Source organism: Hibiscus syriacus, unplaced genomic scaffold (assembly GCF_006381635.1).
Source record: "Hibiscus syriacus cultivar Baekdansim isolate YM2019G1 unplaced genomic scaffold, ASM638163v2 tig00109971_pilon, whole genome shotgun sequence".
NCBI lineage: Eukaryota > Viridiplantae > Streptophyta > Magnoliopsida > Malvales > Malvaceae > Hibiscus > Hibiscus syriacus.
This window is the reverse complement of record NW_024062542.1, coordinates 391,103-413,328: the sequence shown is the minus strand read 5'-3', so window position 1 is coordinate 413,328 and position 22,226 is coordinate 391,103. Positions and strand designations below refer to the sequence as shown.

The 22,226-nt window shown below is 33.8% G+C and overlaps 1 protein-coding gene across 1 annotated transcript; it reads right to left on the bottom strand.

The window, feature by feature from the left end:
• Positions 1-8,513: 8,513 nt before the first annotated feature.
• On the bottom strand, positions 8,514-9,943 carry LOC120211211 (U-box domain-containing protein 26-like). The gene has a single exon (XM_039209806.1). It carries the CDS (start codon positions 9,838-9,840, stop codon positions 8,587-8,589), a length of 1,254 nt encoding a protein of 417 aa, XP_039065737.1. The 5' UTR covers positions 9,841-9,943; the 3' UTR covers positions 8,514-8,586.
• Between the last annotated feature and the right edge of the window lie 12,283 nt (positions 9,944-22,226).

Genomic DNA, 22,226 nt, shown 5'->3' with positions numbered 1-22,226 from the left:
TAATGTGTGTGTGTATTACTTAAATATTTTTAAAATATTGTCAACTTTGGCCACCACTAGCCAGCACTGACTTAGGTTGATCAATTATCGGTCGTTAAATTTTAACTTTAATTTATTATTTTTAGGTTTTTTTAGAAATTATGTATATATTTAAAATTTTAAAATCTTCTGAAAAAAAATATTTGTTTGAATGGTTAAAAATCCCTTCCATTTTGATTTTGTGAAATTATATATTGGGCTGAACCAAAATATCAATGTGGACATGTCGTAGGTGCCCGAAACATAAAAGGAATACTAAACATTATTCTCAAGTTGCAGGAAAGCCAAAATTCATCAACCATTCAACCTTACAAATATATTTGACAACTTTTTTTATTTCCAAATTTGGCATTAAACTATTAGTACCGCATTCGATTCATGAAGTGCAATATTCTTTCTGTCCCATTAAAATTATTATTTATCAACCAAAGGTTTTAAAATATATATTTTACATTGTTATCAATTATAAATTTTAAAAATTAATAAGTGTCATAACTATTTTTTGAAAATTTTAAAATAATTAAATTTTAAAAATAATTATGAATTTATTTTGTAAAATCTGAATTTTATTTAATCTGAAATTTGGAGTCGCCATCGACTTTCGGGTTGGTAGGTAGAATACCTAAAAATATCTTTTAAAATAATTTTAAGAAAAATCATTTTTTAAGACAAAAATTAGTCTACGTATTACCATAAATTCATTTTATGGATCCGAGAATCGATTATGCGTGGGGAAGGGTGAGCACCCCACAGCTCCCGAAATTGGTACCTCGATTATATGTTGTCTTAAACGACAAAATTTTGCATATTTGAGCTCAAGATTTAAGTCATGATCATTTCTATTGCTATGAATTTTGAAAAGAGTGAAATTTACATTCTTTTTTGAAGTATTTGATTCTATAAAATCATTTAATTCACTCGGTATTAATTGAGAAGGATGTTCCCTTGTTACATGGAGTAACAGAAATTGAAATCCAGTTATGTTGGACGTAATTGCGTTAACCCACGACACAAGACAACATTACCTTTGAATATTTTGAAAAACAGAAAAACAAATGCACGGCATATAGATGCAATAGTAATAGACAATATATAGAAAATGAATGCAATTTTAATAAAATATAATAGAACTAAATGGGAATAAATAAACAACATAGCTAAACAAAGATGCATAAATAAACGCATGAAAATAAATAAATAAATAAATAAATAAATAATGGACATTTATATTTGTTAAATAATCATGTAAACTGTAATATGTAAAAAAATTAAAAAATAATATACACAAAAAATTATTTAAAATAAAAAAAAATAAAAAATTTATTTAATTAACTTAATAAGAAATAGATAATAATGAAAAATTTTATTTTATTCGAATAACCCTCGGAATGACACCCCGGGTGTTTGGAGGTCTTCCCTAGATTAGTCAAATAATTAATAAATAATATTGGATAATTTTAATTTTTTATTATAAAATATTTACACATAAAAAAAATCTTTTTGTTAATAGGAATACTTACACCAATTTTCAATATATATATATATATATATATATATATATATATATATATAAACATAAATAAAAATTTATTCTAAAAAAGCACGTAAAACACTCTAGGGACTAAATCGAAACCACAAAAATTTACAGGGAGCTAATGAGATATTTAACATTAATATTTCATTTTATAACTAAACATAAATGATGATCAAAATGAATATGGAACGAAATTATGGGGCTTGAAGTGTAAATAAAACAATCTTAAGCCGTAAATACACAAATAATGGGTAAAGTCAACAATTAACCCGTAAATACACAAATAATATAAAAACAATAAAATAAAATCATATTTAAATTAACCAAGCAAATCGGAAATTAAACCATAATATATAAATAAAGAATAATGACTCAAGTATAAATATGGAAACATTCAAGTCTTAGAATCATGAATTTATCATTGTATTTCAGGACTATAACAGAATACTACAAAGACCCAGTGGTCAAAAATGCAATTCCCCCTAAAATTATGAAAACACGGGCGAGGGGAGGGTATTAAACGACGCTGTTTTGGGGTATTTATATACCCTATTATAACATAAACTAAACCCTAATCCTCTTCCCATTCCATCGATTATTTCCCTCTCTTTCCATTTTCTCTTTTTTTTTCAACTCTCAATAGAGAGATTTAGAATCTCTCCGACCACCACTTAAACGGTCCCGACGAGGGGCCAACGACCACCGTTTAATTTTTTATCCTTTTTATCTTCAAGACCTTAGGCAAACCAACCCCCAAACCCAACTCAAACCTTTATTCTCTCTCAAAACACAACACAAAAAGTGAAGAAAAAAACTTCTTTATCTTTTAGGATCCCACGACCGGTGAGACAACAGGGTGTTCAACACTAAAAGGTAATGGTTCGATCTTCTCTTGTTTCATTTTTTTCTCATAATAGTTTTCTCTTTCCATTTTTGTTTCTTCGAAAACGACTTCGTCCCTCTCGTTGAGGATGTCAGGTCACACTTTAATGTCTTGATCCTTTAATTTGGAGATCTCTTGTTTATGGATGACCTTATTCCTTCGTGATGATGACACCTAGTCACACTTGAAATGATTGTATTTCTAAAGACAACATGGTTCCTTCGTGCTGAGGAAATCTATTTGTCTCTAGATGATTTGATTTCTAAAACGACATGGCTCCTACGTGATGAGGGGATATGGTCGCTTTGGGTAATTTTCTCGGGGTTAGATTTGACGATGACATTGCTCATTCGTGTTGAGGAGTTCTAGTCAATAAACGACATAGCTCCTCTGCGTTGAGGACGTCTAGTTGTATTTGGGTAATTATGCATGTGGAGACAACACTATTCCTTCGCGTTGAGGAAGTCTGACTGTCTGTAGATTACTTGATTTTGAAAATGACATAACTACTACGTGATGAGGAGATCGGGTCATTTTGAGTAATTTTCTTGATGTCAAATCCGATGATGACATTGCTCCTTCGTGTTTAGAAGATCTGGTCATAATTGAAAGATGATAGATCTACTAATGCGATGGGCTTTCTGGATCCTATTAAAACAAGTAATATGCTATGATTCATATATGTCATATGCAACATGTCCTAAAGATGATCTAATACAATTTGATATGATGAATGTTGGAAGCATTTTTGCGTGATTTAATCCATTAACTGTGACTTCATCACTTTACGTGATCGACCTTTAGTCATAACAGACGAAATTTCCCTTATTCCTTGCGTTTTGGTGATCTTGGTCCCTGTATTATTTGGCGTTAGGTCCTTATACTATTTGGCTATCACTCTGCCCATTTCTGCCTTGAAATTGCTTCCTCTAATTTGATAAGAGAACTAGGTCTCTTTGCAAAATCAACTTTCATTTAAATAATTTGAAGTTCAATCAAGTATATCCCAAATCGAAATTGCTTTGAAGACAAGCTCATGTCCCTATTATCCTCATTTTGATGGATTGATTGAAATCACCTTAGTGCATGTCCTGGTCAATCACCATGAGATACCGAGGGTTAAATTCATTCATGTTTCCTGGTAAACAAATGTTTTGAAACCCCTATACCCATAAACTTTCCTTAAAGTAAAGCATAAAAATCCTTTCGTATAAAAAAATATTATTAGTCAATATTTTATATGCATGATGCTTATAAAAAGAAGTAATAAAGTATAATCAATTGTTATCATTAACAAAAAATAAGAAAAATGTCATCCTTTGGAGTCAATTTCCTTATGGATGCAGTTATGAAGAACTGCATATAGTGTACGGGTGGAGGGTATTACTATTTTTTTTAAAAAAAAAAACTTGTTTTACTGAAATGAACTATTATTCTGTTTTTTATTGGAACACTCTAGATTCCCCAACTTCATCTTCTGAATCTATTTTTGAGCGTTCCCTCTGAACTGTAAGCTTCCCGACTGTTATCTGAAGAAATAATTAGTGAGATCTCAACTCATCGATGACATGTATATGCCTAGATGACTAAGGAAAACTTCAAATTGCACCATATGTCTGCATGTCCCTTAGCACCATCTGGTAGTTCTGTATTACTGAACTTTCCCAAAGCTTACTATATTACTTACTATTTCAGGTTAAAGAAATTGATCATGTCCAGTATCGACATCAATAATGGGAGTTCCCTCGGTCTTGCTCGTGAGTACGGTACCCGAATAATTAGAGGCATGTATATCATATTTGTTTTTTATACTAAGTCTGAAATTGTATGATATTGTGTATGATTCAAATTCCAATTTTAATATTTGAATGCTTTATGTACTTGTATTTTATTTATAAAGTTGTTTTACGATTTTACATGTTTTAAGAAAAAAATTTATTTTTCTCATATTTTTACTGTGAGTCGTTCTAGTGATCCTAATGTGCATTTCGAATCGGATCGGACCATCGTATCAGTTTGGGGTGTTACAATTAGAGCCTTAAAAGGCTCCAATAAGTGAAGGAAAGCTTGTAGTTTTAGTAATTTTCGAAAACCATTCTTTATAACATGTATGATTATAACATTTATTATAAAAAATGATAGTGAATTGTCCTTGTATTTTAGAATCTTTTAACTCTAATGAAAATGTAAGTTTATCGAGACAAGAAGACTAAAGACCGCCAACAAATTAAGTAATTCCCTGAAATGCATGGGTTAAATAATGTTGTGGGCGCACTTGTCCTAGTCACTGCCGACGTTTGAAATGTCCATATTCTGGTTCCGGTTGTTTCCAGGTGGGTCAAAAGAGCAGCAAACTTTGGTATAGTGGTCGCCAACCTAAGGCCTATCCAGGAGACCTATACTGTCCTCAAAACTATTTCCGGGGTTAAAATGCTACCCGCATGGACATGCCTAAAGTTGAAGCCATTAATGGGTTGGACCCCAAAAGAATCAAAGAAGAACAAGCTTGTCCCAGTGAGCTACCAAAACATTAAATGAAATTGAGGATGTTCATCTCTTAACTATGATTTTAAAATTATAATTTTGATTTGTAAAAATAAAATACCATGATCAATCATTATTATTGGCGATTGATACTTTTTTTTTTTTTGAAAAAAGAAAAGGAAAGGAAAGTTGTAAACATGTGAGGAGTAGTAGGCAGTAGGCATCCCTCCACATGATTTTTATTCCTACACCAACATGCCATGCCATCATCTTGTTTTTACCATTGGCCCACAGTGCTTTCTTTCCCTGTTTCAATGCCATGAAAAATTATTAGGAAAGACCTACCTTGCCCATCTCTTTATCTATTTTGGCAGTCTAAACCTGGTTTCAAGTTTTCTATTGGGTAAACTACGCCAATGGTCACTAATATCTGGGTAAGTGTTCGTTTTCACCATTGATGATTGAAAAATCATAAATCGGTCACTAACATTATCATTTGTTATAAATTGGTCGCTAACGTTATCATTTGTTATAAAGTGGTCGCTAACGTTATCATTTGTTACAAATTGGTCACTCGCTATTAACAAATCGTTACTACAGTAGGAAATACTGATGTGGCACGTTAAACTAGCTTACTCAACAACATTTTTCTTCTTCTTCTTCAAATTAACCAGAGTGAAAAAAAATAGAACTTTAATGTGCGATTTAAGTAACCATTTTTGGTTTTGTTCTTTTTACTTTAAACTGCAGTAACGAAATGTGTGTTTCATTTTTGGTTTTGTTCTTTGTACTTTGCATTGTTGTTGGTTAACATAGTGGTATTCTGTTTGTGAGTGTTCAGGGTTACTACAGAAGGAACCATGTTTCGGCTTTTGGAAGCTGGGATTGGAACAACGACCTTCCTTTTACTCAGTGTTTCGAATCGGCTAGACAAACCGGATTGCTTCGTTACAACTACCCCGAGGATCGTGATTTATATGTTGCCGGTGATCTTTATGAGATCGATGTTGTTACTCCCGCCATGATTGTCTTTCCTCGTAAAAGGGTAAGTAAACTAAGAACTCAACAAATGAAAGCCATGGTAAATGGGTAATTTATAGTATTAATGAATGGAAATTTGCAGAAAAAAAAGTACAATAGCCGACTCAAGTTAAAGAAGACAAAACGCAAAGCTGGGAGGCCGGTGACGTGAAACAACCGGCAGCGGCAGAATCAAGCGCCATTCCTACGGCCAAGCCAACTCCAAAACCCGTCGATGAAGACCTTTACAAAATCTCACCTGACTTTTACAAAAAGGTAAGCTCCACTGCTCCATCAATTTTTAAACTTAAAAAAGGTTTTACAATCTCCAGTCTCCACCATTGTTCCCCATGTTTGTAATAATTGTATTTTACCTTTTATACATTCATTAAATCACGAGCAGCCTTAGTATATGGCTAAAATAAAGTGTTATCGGTTTTATTATTATTTTAAATAATAAAACCGATAAAAAAGACCGAAAATATTATTATTTTGATCGATTTTAATTACTTATCTAGTTAAACACGGTAACAAAAATCCGGTCATAAAATGATGTTTTCGGTAAAGCGTTACCTAAAACATTATTGTTTGACCGTATTTTTTCTACCGCGTTTATCTATATAGGTAATTATAACCAGTAAAAATAATGATGTTTTCGGTAATTTTTTACCGGTTTTGTTATTTAAAATAATAACAAAACCGGTAGCGCCTTATTTTAGCTATATACTAAGGCGCCGCACGTGAGCGTTTCCTTTAAATCACACATTGAAATTCCATTTTTTTTCATTCTGGTTAATTTGATGAAGAAGAAAAAGAGTCAAACACGATTGGTCAAACATGTTGAGTCAACTAGTTTAAGGTGCCATGTCAGGATTTCGTTAATGCGATAATGATTTGTTAATGCGAGTGACCAATTTATAACAAACGATAACATTAGTGACCAATTTATAACAAACGATAAAATTAGAGATCAATTTATAACAAACGATAACATTAGTGACCAATTTATAACAAATGATAAAGTTAGTGACCAATTTGTAATTTTTCAAACATAAGTGGTGAAAACGAACACTTACATAAACATTAGTGACCATTGGCGTATTTTTCTCTTTTCTATTTGATGAGGAAGGTGGTCTCAAGTCAGGGTACAGTTTTCTCCATTTCATTTTTTATAACGTCAGCGCCTATCATGTACTACACCCACGTTTATTCCCCCCACTTCAGATTTAGTGTTTTTTTTAAAAGGATATATATATTTGAATAGAGGATAAATATATATAGGAATGATAAAGGGGCGGGTTCGGGACGGGTTTTGCTCTTTCATCTCCGTCTTCGCCCTGAAATGAATCTTCGTTTTCGTTTATTTCCCGTCGGGTTATTTATCGGGGTGTCCCGTTAGGAATTTTTTTTGCCCCGTCCTCGAATCCGACCCGATTCCTAGAAAAACCGTTTCATAAAACATATATATATATATAATATATATAATATATATATATATATATATATATATATATATATATATATATATATATATATATATATATATATATAATCGGGGCAACCAAACCCGAATCCGAAAAAATCCCCAAAATTTACTCTGATACCTAACCCGATATTATTCAAACCTAACCCGAACTTACCCGGGTTTCGAGTTTCCTCGTTGGGTTCGGGTTTGATTGTCATTCCTAAATATATATATATTTGAATATGATTTTTAAAATATAATTTAAATTTATGATTTTAATTTTATTTAATTGATTCATGAAAATTTTGTATGTAATTTATATTTAGAATTTTCAAAATGAATTAAAGACACATACTCTAAAAAATATAAGTGTTCAAACCTAGAATTCTAGAAAAAATAACATTTCTCTAACCATTAAAATACTTAATAGGTTATTGAAATAAATTATTTTATTAAACAATTAATCTTATAAAAAAATAATAGGCATAATAATTATAAATTAAGCTCTGAAATTTCTTGTGATCATAAACCTATTATAATTTTTATAATTTTTTTCATTTATATCATTATATGTAATTTTTTAATAAATACTGAAACTTTATTATCTAATTACATATTTGAATTTAAGTTTAATATTAATTTTGATATCATTTTATTCAAATATTTAAACATAAATTGTTGATTCAAATTCCCTTTCCTTTTACAAATTAAACTAGACTATTTGATTGAAAAGGGCAAAATTGCATACCTAGTAACAACTACGAAACACGTGTCGCATGCACCACGAAAGTAAATCTAAGTTTTCATAATTATTGCAGCCCCATTTCATCATCTTCAAAAACAATAATTTTAATAAATATATTGACAAATTATTTATTTTTATTTTTTTATATTACGAATGCTAGATTTATTATAGTTACATTTTTTTTCTAGAATCTTTCTGTACATTTTTATAAATAGAACTGGGATTAGAACTAAAATTATAAAAGGAAATAATATTTTAAAATGAAGGGAAAAAGGAAATGCCAAGAACAGATGTACGATTCATTTGGTTTGGCTGAACAAAGAGTAGAATGTTTCTGTATATGCATCGTCTAAAATAATAAACCTGGGAATTTCTATTGATTTGAAACAAGGATAAAATCACAATCTGATGTATGTTCAAAAGGGTACGATTTCATTGCAACCGAAATCGTCCGAGTTACCGATAGAGTCCTCTGGCCACGAATCCCGAAGCAATTTAAGAAGCATTTGAGCTTTCCTCTTGCCCCTCTCCGTACAACCACTCTGAACCAACAGCAGCAGCTGAGTCAGAATTCCCGCGTTCACTGCGTCCCTCTGACACTCTTCTGACTCCGAACACAGCGACATCAGCGCCCCGGCGGCGTACTCCGTCGCCCTGTCCGATATCTTTAGTATCGTTTTCACCAGCAGCGGGACGGTCAGCGCGTGCGAAGCAAACGCCGAACACCCAGACGGGATCCGGCATAACAAATCTATCGTCGCCAAAGCCCGCTCCGCCTCGCATTTATCCAAGTCCGCCAACCGGTCGATCAATGTCTCCGGTGCCCCGGCCTGAACCGCTTTCTGCCGGGTTTGTTTCACTAAGCACAAAGCGAAAAGAGCCCGAATCCCGGTTTTTAACGCGCGTGGATACGAGTTGAGATTCCTTAACATGTCCGTCACACCTTCAAAGATTTCATCCACATTGCTTACCTGAGCTCCAAGCTCCGACGATCTCGTTCCGGAGAGAATAATTTCAACGAGCGAAGCCGAGTTAATTCGGACTTCGATAGAAGAATGGAACAACATATGCGCCAGGTACATCACTCTGTCTATATCCGAGGCTATCGACTCACACTCCGATTCACAAAGTTGAAACATCACTAAAACCGCAAGCGCCTCCACGTTCAACTCCGACGAACCTGAAACCGTATCCGAAAACAAGATATCTATCAGTATTTCCCGTGCGTTAAGCGAAGAAATAACGCACCGGTTTTTCTCATAATCTCGAGCGAGACCCTTGAGTCTACGCAGAGCGGAAAGACGAGACTGAAACGGATTCGAAACCGACGAAGCCTGACCCAACAAGGTCCGAACCAAGTTTGGGTCAGCAGGTTGTTTAGGCGTGGGAATTCGCTGGATTCCGAAAGCCTGGTTGGCGACACACCAATCTTGAATAAGTCGTCGAAGGGTATGGTTGGGGATGAAGGTGAAATCAGTGATGGGGACACGAGTGACGGGACAAGTGGTGTTTCCAGTGGCGACCCATGACTCGATGCTGGAGCGGTCGTAGGTTTGGCCGGTGCAGAGTGTTATAGGGTCACGCATGAGCTCAAGTGAGATTGGGCACCTGAAATGATAAGGGATTTGTAAACCAACCAAATCTAAAGGCTCAACAGCAGTTCCAGGCATCTCCAGTTTTGGGTCTCTGAAGATTCTCTGACCGGTGGCTGTGTTTTTTTGTTTAATGTGAAGAAAAAAGAGACAAGGAAGGAGGGGTATGGTGGGACTCTGTGAGAAAGAGGGGAAGAACTTATCTTATCTGACTATGGGCCACACGTGTGGCATTTATAAATCTACACTACAAGGAGTGGTGGGTTTGGTCAAAGGAAATTCTAGGCGATTTGACCAAACTAACCCTTTAACCGAATATTTTTTTAGCACGGTTTGTTTTATATTTTTTAAAGTGTCACTTTTTCGATTGAGGTGGCTAAAGACGCATTCTCGGGATGCGTTTTACTTGATTTTACGTTGAGTTGAATGCCACGTGTAAAAGGCGCATCCCCGGGGATGCGCTTTACCTTTATTTTGATGATTCAGTTGCCACGTGTGAAAGGCGCATCCCCGGAGACACGTCTTTCAATAAATGTCTTAAATGCCCATCCGATTTTTCTCAACTACCCCTCCTCCTCCCCTATATAAACCCCCTCAACCCTCCTCATTCTTCACACCAAAATCTTCTTCTCCTTTTTTATATAACTCAAATTCTCCAAATCTTTGAGTTTTAAATTTCTTATTAGTAGTAAGAAATTTATTTTCCAGTTATTTTTTAAATAGTTATTATATTTTATATTAATATAATTATATAAATATTTTTTTATTAAAATAATATTTATATAATTATTATTTATTTAAATTTATTAATTATTTTTTGTGCTAATTATTATTTTTTGTCTACAGTTATAATGGAAAGTGAAATGCTGCTGCGATTGGATGCTGACCATATCTCCAGACATTTTAGCGATATGGTAATATTTTTTTATAATTAATGTTAATATTTATTGTTATGTTTAATTTAAATTTATTATGAATTTATATTAATTTTAATTTTTTATAATGCATATTATTTAGGATACTAATCGTATTTTAGAGACATTTATTAAAAATCCACGTATACCGATACCGGAACGTATTTTGCCATTTTTGGCTTCTGCCGGGTTCGGATATATTGCAACAATCATTGGCGGTTGCAAACTCAAACCTGTCCTAATTTCTGCATTGATTGACAGGTGGAGGCCCGAGACACACTTTTCACCTTCCATGTGGAGAGGCTACAATTACATTGGAGGATGTCTCTATGCATCTGGGGCTTACCGTCAACAGAAATATGATGTGTGGTATGGCGGATGGTGATTGACAGTAAATGTGCATTGATTATCTTGGAGCTGCTCCGCCAGAGTTTAATGGAGGTAGAATAGCTTTATCTTGGTTGAAAGCTAATTTTGAGGTTTTAAATGAAAATGCTTCAGAGGATCAAGCAAAGGCATGTGCTCGGGCATATATTCTACGAATAATTGGAGGAATATTGATGCTCGACAAATCTCGTAACCAGGTGCATGTATGGGTTGCGACATCTGATCGATTTTGATGAAGCTGGAAGATATAGTTGGGGCACTGCAGTTTTGGCATTTCTCTTTAGAGAAATGTGTCGGGAGACGAATTATAAGAAAACTGCTATCGGTGGATGTTTCTGCAATCATGGGCGTGGTTCCGCATGTCTTTCTTATGCCCGATCGTGAATGAACCATACGTATTCCCCTTATTGTTAAGGTAATTATCGAACTAAATTTTGATTTAAATATTTTTAATTAAATAGGGTGATATTTAGTTTATATTATATTTCATAGGTGGTCGATGAAAAGAAAGAACCATAGAAGTATACCTACTGAGTTAGAGGAAATTCATCTACTTATTGATACAAAAGCTGGGTCTGAGGTATGTTTTTACACCTGTTTAAATATTAATATTTTAATTTAAAATGTTAGATATAATTAGAATATTTTATTTATTTGAATTGTATATTTATATTTCAGTTTCAATGGATACCTTATGCGAGCGATGAAGTGAAGGCTTGCATCCCACCCCACCTTGGTGGGTCATTAGAGGTTTGGATATCAGTTATACCTCTTATATGTTATGCTATTATTGAGTTGCATCCAGTTGATCGCGTGCTCCGTTACTATGGTTGTACGCAATATATTCCTGGAGCACCTAGGAATTTAGACGACGTGCATAACATAGATAGACGAGGAAAGAAAGATGTTAACTTGGTGATGAGACATAGAGATTGGATTACGCTTTGGGAGAACCGGTATGCACAGTTGGCCCCTCGATAATATTACGCTGAAACTGGTCATATGGTTATGGATAACTATATGGACTGGTTTAATGAAAATGGGAAGTCGTTTCTAATTTCGGCGGAAGAACGAGGGGTTAGCATTCCTAGGCGCCGAGAAAGACATCAACTGTCTCAATATCATCATCCTCCGATGCATGGACGGAGAGAAGGTGTTACCGGTTCTGCATCAGTCCCACCACAACATCCTTATCCACCGATGCCACAATGGTACATGCCCAGCCCTCCACTTCAGATGCCATCTCCTCAGGGGTATATGCCAAGCCCACCAGTTCATATGTCATCTCCGTAGGGTTACATTCCTAGCCTGCCAGGTTACATGCCTAGCCCGCAGGGTTTCATACCATATGGATGTGCATATACGGCTATATTTAATGATCCAACATATGGTTCATATGCATCTTATTTGGCTGGTGGTGCTTCTCCTCAGACACCTCAATCTCCATCTGGATCACAGACATCGATGCCAATGTTTCCACAGTTTTCACAGCTCCCGGGGAGCGGTGGGATGGTTACTAGCACTCCTCCAGGGTCGTTATTTTATACAGGCCCTTCAGCCCCTTCAGCGTCATCTACGCCAAATGAAGAAAATGCCGATGATGATGATAGTGAAGATGAGGAGACTGAAGAACAAGTTCCACGAAGAAATCCTCCGCGAAATAGACAACCACCGCCATGTGGAACTCATTCGAGAAGACGACATCAGTGATCCAGTTGTATTTTAATGTTATTTAAATAGTTATATTTCAGAAATTTATGTAATTTGGTTATGTTATTTAAATATTTCATGGTTGTTACTGCCAATATTTTTAATGTTATTTTTTATTCAAATTTAACATTAAATGTTTAATAAATGTTTTTAAAATACAAATTATAGTATTCGAAATTTAAAATTAAAATTAAAATAGTATTATTTAAAATTTAAATTTAAAATATAAATTATAATATTCGAAATTTAACATTAAATTCAAGTTAATATTCCAATTGTATTCGAAATTAAAAGTTATATTCAAATTATAGTTCACAGTACTTAAATTGAAATTAAATTTATCCATACATATGATTTTATCATTAACATATATATTAAAACGTATACATTAAAATCAACTTATCACTTCACATTTATTCGTAAAAACATGTCGATGCTCATTCCATACAATTTCAATGACACAATAAACTTATCACTTCACATTTATTCAATTTATACATAACATTTTATCTAATTTATTCAAACTTCACATAACGTTTTAATTTAAGTTATGAACTTAAATTTATCTATATATATAATTTTATCCTTAACTTGTTGAACTTCCAAAAGAAGTTAAATTTTGGTTATAATTTACCTAATTTCACAATCCATCTATAGTCCCCCAGGAACGCGCTTTAAAGTCCCCTAAGGAATAATAGGTATTGATATGAATAGTTCCCGGGGGACATAAGTGACATAATAGGGTAATGATAACATATTTTCTGACAAAATAATGGAAGGCGTGCCCCCAGGAACGCGCCTTCACGGTCCCCTAAGGAATAATAGGTATTGACATGAATAGTTCTCGGGGGACATAAGTGACATAATAGAGTAATGATAACATATTCTCTGACAAAATAATGGAAGGTACGTCCCCGGGAACGCGCCTTCACAGTCCCCTAAGGAATAATAGGTATTGGCATGAATAGTTCCCGGGAGACATAAGTGACATAATAGGGTAATGATAACATATTCTCTGACAAAATAATGAAAGGCGTGCCCCCGGGAACGCGCCTTCACGGTCCCCTAAGGAATAATAGGTATTGACATGAATAGTTCCCGGGGGGACATAAGTGACATAATAGGGCAATAATAACATATTCTTTGACAAAATAATTGAAGGCGCGCCCTCGGGAACGTGCCTTCACGTGAATAGTACCCCGATTATAGACATTATTATAGGCAACGTATTATAAAATTTCAAAACAAACTTCAGTTCACAAGCTTTGAAATTCTCAAACTCTAAATTTCTCAAAAATCTCAATCCTCTATTCTCTGAAAATGAGTCATCTTTCTGTTGTTGTTTTGTATGATGGAGAAATTAAACAAGCTAAAGAGGGGATTGTTTTTAGTCAGATCATTATATCCCCTTAACCTTGAAGAGAAGCATCACTCTTGAGGAGTTAATCACAAAAATTTCGTTAAAGATTTGTGTAGCAGGTCGGAGAAGACTATCTTCACTTCAGTACAGATTTCCTACTGAACTTTTTCCACTCACGTATACATCATTTCATCTTTCAAACGATGATGATGTTTCTATGATGGTTGATGCTCATATGGGAAGTTCACATTCTCTTATTGAAATGTATGCGTCTTTTATTGAGGTTTATGCTTCTCGTGGTCTCCCATATTCCTCTCACTTTGGCATTGTATATCAAGCTGATCAAGTTGATAGCCCAACACAACTGATCTATAATGATTTCACATCATTAATGGCGGATCCAACACCAGATGCCATGCCATCAAGTTCAGTAGGAAGGCATTAATCTGCAACTGCTTATGATCTCAACCCACGTGGTTTCACCAATAATCCATATGGCAACATCTCTTCTACTTCAAGGGGTAGATATTCATCTGCCAATATTTTCGACTTACATATGAAATGCCAACGAGACGGCAGTCTATTCACATCCCACATGATACAATGACCTCAAGTTCAAGGGTAGGACACACAAGTGGGAACTTATTTGACCTCAACATTAAATTATCGGAGGAACCATCATCTCCACCAGAAGAACCTCTTCGGGAGCCAGGTGCAGATGGTGCTGAAACGGGATTATTCGTTGAACCTGACTCACAACAGTTTAACGTACATTCTGATGATGACGAGGATGACGTTTCGATAAATACAACACCAGTCGAACTTCCTGCACATATGTATGAGGCTGATTATGTTGCAATGTATGAGCTTGAATTTCCGGATCTTCCTGATGTTGGCAACTATGGACTTCAATCAACAGTTAATGACTGTGATTTACATATTGGAATGGAGTTCGCATCGAAGGAGGAAGCAATGATGGCAATAAAGAGTTACAATATTCGTAACTCAGTTCAGTCCCGAGTTGATCAATCTAACACAGAGAAATATGTCTGCTACTGCGTCCAACGTGACAACGGATGTCAATGGATGGTTCGTGTATCAAAGAGGAAGAGGAAGAACAACTTATGGGAACTAACCAGATGCAGCGGTCCTCATACGTGTTGTGCAAGAGGTATAAACCAGGATCATCCCAACGTGGACTCCAACATTATTTACCAAGCAATCATGCCCATTGTGAAGCAAAGCTCTCATATAGCTGTTGCAGTGTTGATTTCTGCTATACAGTCACAATATAGGTACACCGTCTCATATAAAAAAGCTTGGTTGGCAAAACAGAATGCCATTTGCAAACTTCATGGAGAATGGGATTCATCTTACAACGAGCTGCCCAGTTGGTTTCATGTTGTGCAAAGACTCAATCCTGGGACAATTGTTGAGTTCAAAACTCAACATCATTACGTGAATGATCGAGCGGTTCGTGATCGCTGCCAATTCTACCGTGTCTTTTGGACTTACCCTCAGTGTATTAATGCAGTCAAGTACTGTAAACTAGTTGTCCAAATTGATGATACTTTCTTGTATGGGAAATACAAGCAAGTTTTATTATTGGCTGTGGTCCAAGATGGAAACCGCAATATTCTTCCCGCTGCGTTTGCCCTCGTTCAAGGAGAAGACACTGAGGGTCCGTTTGGTTCGCTGAAAACGTTTTCCGTAAAATGAAATCTGGAAAATGTTTTACAGAAATGTAAATCATTTTCCAGAAAACATTTTCCAGTGTTTGGATGGTACATTGTAAAATGTTTTACACTGTTTGAGTAATTTTCTTGAAAACTATTTTCAGAATCTGTTTTTAATGAAGAAGCTGTACATATTGGATAAATTTTATTATTTTTAAAGGTTCATTTTTTATATATAACTATATTTTATAAAAATCTGTATTTTAGATAATATTAATATTGATTAAAAATATATTATAAAAGTTTATAAATCCTAAGAATGTTTAATTAATAGTACACAAAATTAAAACAACAATAGTACATAACCAATTGAATTAAGAACAAGTACTCTGTTCGAAAAGGCAAATATCATTAATCTAAAGATTTTTCGAACCAATGAAAAACCGGTTGATTCATTAAAGACTAGTAAAAACTGATTGGCAAGGAAGTAAAAGATTCCTTTCATTAAACAACAATGATAGTAGCAAGATCACAACTTAGAAACAATAAGGGTATCTTCACATCAAACTTCTAATACAATTTGGTCAAAAGAAATGAGTGATCAATCAGTACAACTATGGCTAATGCTAATATCCGGTAGAACATGAAATTCAACAAACCAGGGATTCCTGAACGTGCTATAAAGTCACCCAGCTTTAGATGAATCAGTTGATTGTTGTTGCAAGTTCTTCCCGAGAAAATCAGACAATTTGGTGGCAGTAAAAATAATCATCCACTGGAAGAAGGATTCGAATAAAGAATATATTAGAATCAAATATTGCATCGCAGATTATTTAAGCAGATTATTTAAGCCCAACTAATACTTCAAAAGGCCAAAAATAAACATCATAGTTGTTACAACACCCAAATTCCATGCAAGAAAGACTTCAAAGGCAAGCAGCTTCATTTCATTGAAGTTGGTATTATCAATTCCCAAGTTCTTGGTCCAGAATGAAAGCTAATGAAAGTGATGCATTTAGTTTATCTGATAGTAGCCTTAAATCTCCAAAAACATGAAAATCTTTGCAATTACATGCGACTGCAGCCACAAAGTAAACTTAAAATAAAAAGGAAAGACCAATAGATAGCAATGAATAGGTTCACCTTGCACACTTGGTGATCCTTCAGGAAGGACTGAATGGACCGAGTTTGGGAAGACTAAATATGCAAATGCCTTCATTTTCTGTTATTATGAAAGACATCAATGTCAGTAAATAGGATCTAAACAAAATTTACAAGAAACCAAGGTAACTCAATTCATTCCTATATAAAAGCAGCACTGAGTTGTAAACAACTGCAGTCAAAGTATAGTTTTCCACAAATAGCTAACAAATATGGAAGCCTAATCTTTGGAAAACTATAAACACTGGAAGCCTAATCTTTGGAAAACCGAAACTCATGGCACAAATAAATGAAACTGTAAAACAATCCTAAGGGAAATGTATAAAGGATACAACACCATCATCGTTGGCAACCTGCAATACAAAACATAAAAACTTGATCTATGAACAACTCGACCATAAACAAGATATACTTTTCCACAAATAGATAACAAATAACCTACATGTATTATAACTGATGTTGTAGTATTTGGATTAACAGTCAAAATACAAATACTCTGCAGGGTTCTCTTCAATATCATTTCATATTCCTTTTCTAGTTTCCCTAAACACCAATGTACATATTTTAGAAATTTCCCAGTTTACCAAACTTCAAACGCAAGAATAATTAAAAGGGGTGTTAAGAAATCACCTATTTGTTCGATTTTAGGCTTCCAAATAACTTCAATGCAAGCTTTCTCGGGGTTTTCATTCTTTTCTAGTTCCAGCTTTCGGCCCATAAACAACAACTTTCCCGTCGGTGAAATTGAAAATGGAAAATTAGGGAAAGATGAAACAAGAAAAGAAGGTCAAGAAAGTTGAAAAGGGAGAAGAAGAAACGATACACACCTGAGAAGACGACCGCCCGCCTCGCCTGTGAGAATGATTCCAAACAGTAGATCGATTTTCCGGTGTGGAGCAAGGGACGGGAGAAAGAAATTACCGTGTTCTCTGTGTGGAGCAAGGGACACGAGAAATTTGGAAAATGACTTACCCTTTTCCAAACGGTAAGTCGAAATACCGTGTTTTACTCTCAGTTTTTCATTGACCGGATTTCATTTTCCGTTGACCTGTGTGTTTTACGCGAACCAAACACTTGAAAACGGGGAAAACATTTTCCGTAAATTGTTTTCCCCGTTCCAAACAGACCCTGAGTCTTGGGCTTTTTTCCTTAAAAATTTACGTTTACATGTTGTCACCAGGGAACGAGTATGCATTATTTCAGACCGAGGAGCCGGGATAAAAGCAAAAATGGACTCTTTGGGTACAATGTATAGACCTCCACATGTTCAACATCGTTATTGTGTCCGTCATATTGCTGCAAACTATTACGGAAAATACAAGAAGAACGATGAACGTCAATTAGTCGTGCGGATGGGTATGTTACTTTTCCCCAATTTTTCTATCATTTTCGTATTACTTATTTATACTTCATATTAACTATTACATATTCCTAATGGCTTAGGTTACGAACTCTTACCTCAAAGGTATGAGTCGCTGCTACAATAGTTGTTTGGCAAAAATAAGAAGGGGTGCGAGTACATTATGGACATCAGCAAAGAAATGTGGACAAATGCGTATGACGGGGGGTATCGCTATGGTCATATGATAACAAACTTGGCTGAAGCAATAAATTCAACCTTAAAGGGGGCGCGTCATTTACCAGTCACGGCATTGGTCAAAACGACTTATTTTCGTTTGGGTCAACTCTTTGCAAAACTCGGTGGACAAGCTCTTACTTGGATGCAAAACGGTCATATTTACCACCCAAGACTAGTAGCCGATTTACAGAAAAAAGTGGCTGCATCAAATGGGATGTTAGTTACAAATTTTTCTCGCACATGTGAATTGTTTCGTGTAACCGAAATGCCACGTCTGTTGTAAGGGATTGAAGTTAACTCTTTCAGAGTTAATCTGCATGAGAGGTGGTGCGATTGTGGTTTCTTTCAAGCACTCAAATATCCATGCTCTCATGTCATTGCAGCTTGCTCACATTCGCATTTGGACTACAAAAATTATGTTGATCCCGTATACCAACTTTCACAAGTATTCAAGGTATATGAATTTGAGTTTCCGCCCATAGGAAACGAAAGAGACCCAGATGAGATTCAAACTTGGCTTACAATTGTACCAAATCCATTGCTATTGAGGGACTCAGGTCGTCCAAAATCTACTAGAATACATTGTGATATGGTTATTCGAGAGAAGTCAACAGAACAAAAACGATGTGGGCATTGTAGAAACATCGGACACAATATAAAAAAATGTCCAGCTCTATTATCATCACATAATCGTTAACCCTTATGTAACCTAATATTCTATTTAAATGAATGTTTTTGTTTCTAATATTTAAATGTAATTGCATTTTCTATAATTTCTCAATGTATAATAATAATAACAGATTAAATGTGTAATTATACTAATTTTATTAACTTATGCATCAATATTTTGGTTAAATAATAATAACAGATGACTAGATTGATAATATTTAAATAATTAAGTGATAAAATTAATAGATCGATAATCAAAATAAAAAAATAATAATATAACCATACGTGTAATATAATAATTTTATACATTTTTCATATAACTACAATAAAATAAAAACTAGTTTTCATCTGTTGTTCTATTCGATTAATGTGGATAATACACTCTACCTTTAACACACATTAAAAAAATACATTCGATAATTATTAAATTATAACTAAAACAATTTACATAATATATTACTAATTTATAATAACAATAAAAATAAATTTTTATTATTAAAAAAAATACCGCGTGGCAATTGAATCAGCAAAATAAAGGTAAAGCGCGTCCCCGGGGATGCACCTTTCACACGTGGCATCCAACTCAACGTAAAACCAGGTAAATCGCGTCCCCGGGGATGCGTCTTTGCCACCTTATACGAAAGAGTGCTACTTCGAGAAATATAAAACAAACGGTGCTAAAAAAGAATGTATTCGATTAAAAGGGGTCAGTTTAGTCAAATCACCGAAATTTTACGACTTTGTTTTTTTTTGGGTCCCACCTCTGTCTGCCACCCTAGAAATATAAATCTAAGTTACGTTTACATCGACAAATATTGTATTCTACTAATTAATTGTGAAATACGGTTTTTAATACTTATAATATATTAATCAAATTATTTTAGTGATTAAATAGTTTATTTTTAGTTTTAAAAATTTCAAGTCAAACATCATATAAATAGGAGTTTATGAATGTTTATTATCGAATAATTAAAATTTTTAAATAAATATATTATTTTATATTCATCTAGATTAATAAAAATTAAAATCAATTACATTAGTATTTATTTTTTATTATAATCATCAAGTTCCTTTTGTAAAATAGTCTCTGATATTACATTTTTATGTCTTAATATTGCAGTGGATTGGACTACATGAGGTTCAGTCTCAACAGTGTTTGGTGATTTTTCTGTACATGAAAATGTGATCCTAACACTTAGGATCATAGTAGTTGTACTAGGGATCACACTTAGGATGTAAATTTGATTTGGTTTGAATGAATTCAAATTAAATTTTTAATGAACCAAAACCAGCTATTTGTTATTTGTTTTGGAAAGCTAGCAATCAACTCGAAAAAAATATATTATTTTTTATTTTTAATGAAATTATTAAGGTTAAATTATTCAAATAACCATTAATATTTGAATAATTTTTCATTTTCATCATTGAAGTTTTTAAAGTAATAAATTGATTCTAATATTATAGATTGATAACAAATCAATAACACGATGTTAAAATATGTTAACGTGGGCGGAGGAAAGCTTACATGGGCCATTAACGACTTACCTTGACCATTGACTATTGTGTTGGGCTCCCTATTGACCGACGCTTAAAACTTGTATATTTTCACCATTTTTTTCTCCCCATACACAAACACAAATAACAGATTATTTGATGGAAAAAAAATAAACAGTCTTATTAGGTTTATTGTCAGAAAAAAAAATCAACAACCATTAATAACTGAGCTTCAACTTCAGCTTCAAACTTACGATTCTATTGCTCACACTTACCGCCTTCGATTTTATTAAAGCCACGCTTCAATAAATCGCAGAAAAGTTGTCATCAACCGAAAATTAATAATATTACGCGGAACAATGTTGATGATGGATTTTTTATTTAAATGTTTATAATTTTATTTTATTCAATTTTAATCCTTATTGTTAATTTTTTTTGAATCAAAATCGCAGAAAAGTTGTCATCAACCGAAAATTACGCTGAAAGCTTTGACTCCTTAAAATAAGTGACCCACGCTTCAATTTTTTTTTAAACTAAAATGAAAAAAATAAATGTTTTTGAACAGCACCAATCGAAGGTGAAACCTTTGATTAGAAGCAAAATGGAGTAAATAAAAAGGATACACTTTTCCTTAAGACACTTCAACTGAAGGAAATCTTTTCCTTTCCATGATAACACTATAGAAAGTGCAATTATTCGAACTATGCATGACTCTTCATACTGGGATTGAATCAATTTGGGACTTGGGGGTGGGGATTGATACAGATTCTATTTGTCAAGGGGGGCTGCTGAATGAATGGGGAGGGTTTTTCTGAAGGTGGACGCCGCTCAACGGGGGAGGGGATGTCTTGTTCAAATTGCCATTGGGTACAGAAATTGAAAGTTAAACTAATATAAAAGAATGATTAATCTAATTATATTTGATAATTTAATTATAATGTTTTAGAGTTCATCAAAGAATTTAGTGCAATTAATTGTTATAAAAACGCAATACATGATATTTTAATGCATACATAGAAATCAGAATTTAAAAGAGTGGAGATTGAATCGGATAGTTTGTAGATGATATGAGTCCTTAATAAATTATTCATGGCATTGTGGGAAAATGTTGTATTCGCAAATGAGGCTTTGATATCATTTAACTGATAAATTAATATCAAAATGTTTTCAGATAAAAAATAATGTAATGCGATTTTTAAAAAAAATATAAGATAATTTTTTATTAGGATGATTATAAGTTGGCAGTATCAATTCTAAAGACTCTGAATTATTAACAATAAAAGTTCAAATATATTGACAATCATTGATGCTCAAATTTAAAACTATTAGAATATAATCAGGTATAATAATAATTAATTAAAAGGTTGTTAGTGTTAGTTAAAAATTTGTTAGTGTTTGATGTTAATTTGAGTTATTTAAACCCTATACTATAAAGCATTAAAGATTACCCAAGTTGTGTAATCTTTGTGTAATCTTTGGTTAAACTCATCTTTCTATACTTTGCTTTGTAACCA